This window comes from Scylla paramamosain, chromosome 23, assembly GCF_035594125.1.
Source record: "Scylla paramamosain isolate STU-SP2022 chromosome 23, ASM3559412v1, whole genome shotgun sequence".
Classification (NCBI taxonomy): Eukaryota; Metazoa; Arthropoda; class Malacostraca; order Decapoda; family Portunidae; genus Scylla; species Scylla paramamosain.
The window spans coordinates 17402074-17407725 of NC_087173.1; the positions used below are offsets into that span (position 1 = coordinate 17402074).

At 41.2% G+C, this 5652-nt stretch overlaps 1 protein-coding gene across 4 annotated transcripts; it reads left to right on the forward strand.

Moving 5' to 3' along the window:
- Window positions 1-4828, forward strand: LOC135112319 (uncharacterized). 4 transcript variants are annotated; one of them, XM_064026653.1, is made up of 3 exons: window positions 1-99; window positions 2105-2289; window positions 2625-4828. In XM_064026653.1, the coding sequence occupies exons 2-3, from the start codon at window positions 2121-2123 to the stop codon at window positions 2759-2761; spliced, it is 306 nt and encodes a 101-aa protein (XP_063882723.1). In that variant the 5' UTR covers window positions 1-99; window positions 2105-2120; the 3' UTR covers window positions 2762-4828. The 4 variants fall into 4 exon arrangements, with proteins under 4 accessions (XP_063882723.1, XP_063882724.1, XP_063882722.1 ...); XM_064026654.1 differs by having other exon boundaries at window positions 3-99; window positions 2102-2289; XM_064026652.1 differs by having other exon boundaries at window positions 6-99; window positions 2116-2289.
- Window positions 4829-5652: the final 824 nt, after the last annotated feature.

Consider the following 5652-nt stretch of genomic DNA (forward strand, 5'->3'; position numbering starts at 1 on the left):
TGTGTGTGTGTGTGTCGGTGGTGGCGAGGGAAGTGGCTGGCGTGGGTAGCCTCACTCTGGTCTTACCTGACGAAAAGAGAGGTGTACTACTACTTCAAGGTTTGTAAGCGTTGTGTGTTAATGTAAAAAGGTGTGGAGTCAGTGAGGTGTGGAGGTTATTGTTGTGGTTGTGTGTTTTGATTAGTTTGTTGTGTTTCAGGATTTTAGGCGTCGATGTGGAGGTTAGTGTTGCGTGTTTTGATTCGTTTGTGTTTCAGGATTCAAAGCGTCGACTTTGTATGTAGTTGTGATATCGTTTTTCTTATCCCGAGTAATTCAAGTCGTAGGAAGTTTCGCTGTGGGGATGCGTTTTGAATTATTGCGAGCATGTATTATTGTGAAGGATGTATGGTGTATGTAGTTGTGATATCGTTTCTCTTATCCCGAGTAATTCAAGTTATGGGAAGTTTCGCTGTGGGGATGCGTTTTGAGTTATTGCGAGTATGTATTATTGTGAAGGATGTATGTACTTATATCATTTCTCTTTTCCGAGTAATTCAAGTCAAGGGAAGTTCAATGTGGGGATGCGTTTTATTGTGAAGGACGTGTAGGCGGAAATTCAATTTGATTCTCGGGTTATATTCTAGTTATGTCTCTGGTGTTGTGCAACTTAAGGGAAATGGGAGACTTTTTATGATTAGTGGCTTAAACTAAGTGGTGAGGATATTAAGTACTTTGCGGGAGTTCAGAGGATTTTGTATAGAGTAATGACGTTCCTAGATTAAGATCACCGTGAAGATTGGTGTCTTGATGGGAATTTAGTTGTTCGACGGGTACGAATAATGCTTTGTGTCCTCCATTCATGGCATGTTATGGACAATTATTGGAGTTAAAGGAAGTAATGAAATGTAAGGGATCTAATGTTATTTATTGAGTTATTAGTACGTGTTTTGAAGGAAGTAATGAGATGTAACGGATCTAATGTTATTTATTGAGTTATTGGTACGTGTGATGTGTTAAATGATCTCTTGTCTAAATTAATTCCCAGCAGGTCGTGTGATGTGTTGTAGTTATTGGTGAGTTTTTAGAGTCGTGACATGACAGGTGATCTGTTATCTGAAGTAATTATTGGGAATTGTTCGTAGTAAATCGTGTAATGTCAAGTTTTAAATTATTGCGGTTCCTAGTCGTGAGATGAGTGATCAATTATGTCCTAATCATTTAGTTTCTAGTCGCGAGATGTGGCGAGCAATCTGTTCTTAATTGAGGAGTTTGTAGGTCGTGAGATGCGGCGAGTGATATGTTAGACTTGCAGGTACTCGACACACTCGGGCAGCGTCTACGGGCTTGAACATCAGTGCGTTGGAATTAGTGTATGGGGTTGAGGAGTGAAGGTTTGTTTCGTGATTCACAGCGGCAGTTCGAGGAAAGCTTGTTTCGTGGTTCACCACAGGGATTTTTCCAGGCGTGATTGTGTACATTTAAAGTTAGTCGCTAGTGCTCAATGATCACCAGAGTAGTCGCTAGTGCTCAATGATCACCAGAGTACTGTAATATTCATGTAGCTGAAATTTGATGTACATTAAATGGCTTGATATCTTTACCCCGTGTGTTTTTCAATACACAAGTAAATTTACTAATAAGTTTACTGATTAGAATTTTTATTTCTCGTGTTATGGTATAGTAATTAACGTGTTCGGAATATGATCCTAAAGGTGCCGGAAGCTTTAACTTTTTGTGAATTGTGAACTACTGTATTGGGAAGCGTTGAGTACATAGTGAAGCACTGTATTGTTAAACGTGCAGTACGTTAACCGTGTTCGGTAATTAGCGTGTTGGATAATACTCGTCGTGACTCGCCTATCAATAATCAATTTAGAAATTGCTCCAGTAGTCTGAAGGTCTCGGGAAATCCCTGCAGCGGGTAGACCTTTTTTTAAACTATAAATATTTCTTGGTTTTGTGCGTGCAAGGCTCGTTCTGAATACAGTGTGGTGTTCTAAATAGACTAATTATTTACAAACATAACTTATTTTAAACATTGGCAGTTTTAACTAGGATTGCTAGTTTTAATAAGAACTCATCGTTAACATTGGTTGTTCGTTAAGTGGTTGGTCGTTAGCAGGTCGTTAGCAGGCGCCATGGACATCAAGCTGCCAGCGACTATCACGATGTTAGACTCGGATCTCAACAACCAGGACCCGAATCGCAATCCACTCCGAGAGATCGGCAGCATGGAGGCCTTGTTAATAACGATCTGCGTGGCCACGATTTGTCGCGCCTTGTTCCTCTGCTGCAGCGGCTTTATCGGTATGTGGATGGTTACTGCAAGGTGACGGGAAACATAATTATAGATGGGTTTCTTTAATTTGGTTTATTTTAGACCTTGGTTCTTGCGCAACGTTCAGATCTAAACAATTTGTCTTCATCAAATATCTATTCATGAAATAAAGTACTTTGACTTCATCGGAGATCTAGATTGTGTTTTGTCTAGAGGGTCTTGAAATTTCTAAATGTGAATTATTGTATACAGGAGTATTTTGTACCTCGTGAGAATTGTAGCTGTTAATATTGTTTAAAACTTGCGTTGCACCACTTTAGTTTTATCATAGGTACAGGTCCGCTCAATGACATGTCCCCCGCAGCTCACTGGATCGCGGACCGCCGGAGGAGGATAAACATGGACCCCCGCCGGCCAGTGATTCCCCCTCCACCCCCGCCCCCTCCCACGCCCCTCGTGGCCACTACACTACACGCCAGGTTCAGGCCAGGGAAGCTGTGATCCTGACCAAGGGCACGTGACTCGGGGAAACCAGATATACGGTGAAGAATCCTGCACCCTGCCATGGACTCCCCCGATACAAGGATACTCAAAGGAAGGTGTGCTGGGCCACTCAACTCTGGCCTTCTCGCAGACCTTCCTTCCAGTCTTTTCACGACGGACTGACGGACGTTTCATCCACGACGTCTGTGACTAAACTTCATACGGGTGAGGGCCACCCACTGCCACACCTGAGCCTCTGCCCCCGCGTCACTGTGGGGGAGCTAAACTTCATACGGGTGAGGGCCACCCACTGCCACACCTGAGCCTCTGCCCCCGCGTCACTGTGGGGGAGACGTGACGGCGCCATGGCACCCCTAAAAACCAAAACAAAAATCCAGATAAACACTTTAGTTTTAAGTGACTCGAGGCGCTTACTGAAGTGTCCTTGAGGTTTTTATAATTGTTTTTAACCCGAGCAGCTGACACGTGTGAAAGGAATGAAAGCGGCGCGTTTGTATACATGTTTTTTTGATTGTTTTTGTTTGATTGTTTTTAACTCTTAGTGTGAAAGGAAGGAATGCGGCGCGTTTGTTTTTTTTTGTATAGTGCCATAGTATGATAAGCACTGAAAAGGGTCGCTGATGCCTAGTGTGCCTTTTCGCTACAAATGCTCAGGGTTTAGTTAACTTGTGCTTGAGCATGGTGACTTGCAAGCTTGGGACATTCCTGTTTGAGCTGGGACCGTTTCTAGTATTCGTTCTAGTTTTCTTTCTTTGGAGGTTTGTGTTGTATTTCTGCTCGTACCATTTTCATCCAGGTCAGTTTGGCATTGTCTGGTGTTCAATACCAAGGTGGTTTTAACATTTCCAGTGCATATTTGGTAACGAGGAAGAGCGTTTAGTTTGTTTCCAGTATTGGTGTCAAAGCCAGTGTCCAGGGAAGTTTGAAATTCATATTCAGTGCCTAGGTTAGTCTCGCTAGTATTCATTGATTTAATTACTATTTTCGTCGTCCAAACCTGGTCTCTCTCGTATTGATTTAATATGGTTATTCCACCTTCAGTTTCTATGCTGCTCTCTAGTATTGATTTAATATGGTTATTCCACCTTCAGTTTCTACGCTTCTAAGTTCCAGACAAACTATATTATTTTGGTGTCTTGGGCTTGAAAGTTGCCATACTTAAGCTTCTTATAAGATCTTGCTAATAGCTCACTTAGTGATACTTGCCAGGGATGTCAGTAATGTACTCAGTCCTCTTACTGCTGTACATGTATTTAAAAAGCGTATCTTGTCTCCTTCGGGTTACGGTAGCTATTTTTATTGTAGGTAATTCTTCCTGTATTTATTCCTTGCCGTAAATACCTTAATGGCCATTGTATGACCTCTTGAGTTCAGATTTAGAGGTACGCAGACTTATAGCTACGTCTGTGAGCAAGTCTAACATAACAGTAAAGCATTTTGTTACTGTTACTTCAAGCCTTTAGTATTTCAGACCGCTTGCATATGTCTAACATAACAGTGAAGTATTTTTACTGTTTTATTAGTCATACTTCAAGCCTTTAATATTTCAGACCGCTTGTAATGTCAGGGAACTTGTAGTAAATTAATTTTTCAGACCGCTTGCAATGTGTCGGGCAACTTAAAAATGTTAACTTTATATCACGCAGCTTAAGATTTGTCGGGCATTGTATTTCATGGACACACCTACAATGAATCTGCTGCTACAGTTAAATGCCAAGGAGTAATGTATATAGACTAATGTACAGCCAGGTGCTGACTCCTTACGGCACCTCGCCACCATATCACGCGCACCACCCTACCGGATCGCGGAGGTTCAGCGTGAGCGGCATGGCAAAGGCCCGTGCACTCGCCTTGCCTCCTCTGTACAAACTGGCGCTACTGTGTAGTGTACCTCCATCCAGCACCTATCCAAAATTCGACAGTGCTCAACTCAATGTGACCGTTTTTTATAAGTTACGGGCGTTGGGTCTCGGTCAGCGGTGTATGCAAGACTTACGCACTCGCTGGGATGTAACGTGTATTAAAAGCTAAAAAAAAAAATGTACAATAAATCAGACATGATAATGAACAGTATCTTTTATCCTTTGTTGCTTTAACAGCCGCCTATTATCACCTGGGATTCAGCTTGTATTAAAAGTTCGTTTGCATTAAAAGTTCCAAAAGTGTACAATAAACCATTTATCCTTTGCTTTAACAGGCCTCAACTATCACCTGGGATTCAATTTATCCTTTGCTTTAACAGGCCCGAACTATCCCCTGGGATTCAACTTGTATTAAAAGCTCCAAAAGTGTGTGTACAATAAACCACTGCTATTGTATTGTAGCTCCGAAAATGTGTCCAATAAACCACTACGATTATAATGAATAATCTTAAACCACTGCGATTGTAATGAATAATCTTAAACCACTGCGATTATAATGAATAATAAACCACTGCGATTATAATGGACAGTATCTTACCCTACAGCTACCAACTATCAGCGTAACAGTTACCAACTTTCAGCGTAACGGTAGTTCCAAAAATGTACAAAAAAAAAAAACACTGCGATTATAATGGAAAATCTTCAACCACTGCGATTATAATGAACAGAATCTTATCCCACAGGTACCAACCACAGGTACCAACCGTCAGCGTAAGACTGTCTTGGTAATAGATACACTTCCTTTGACACAGGCCAAAATGTCTTGGTAAATACATTCTTTTCGTATGCTTTAACATTGGCCAAATAAGGTACTTTTAATTCTGATATTTTAACTGCCGTTTCGACAAATCTGCTTGAAAATTTTAAACTACAAGAAGGTACAGAACTCTTTTCAACTACACAATTACAATCCTGAACGTAATAAACAACAGAATTTTCATCTTTTTCAACGAATTAATCATGAAC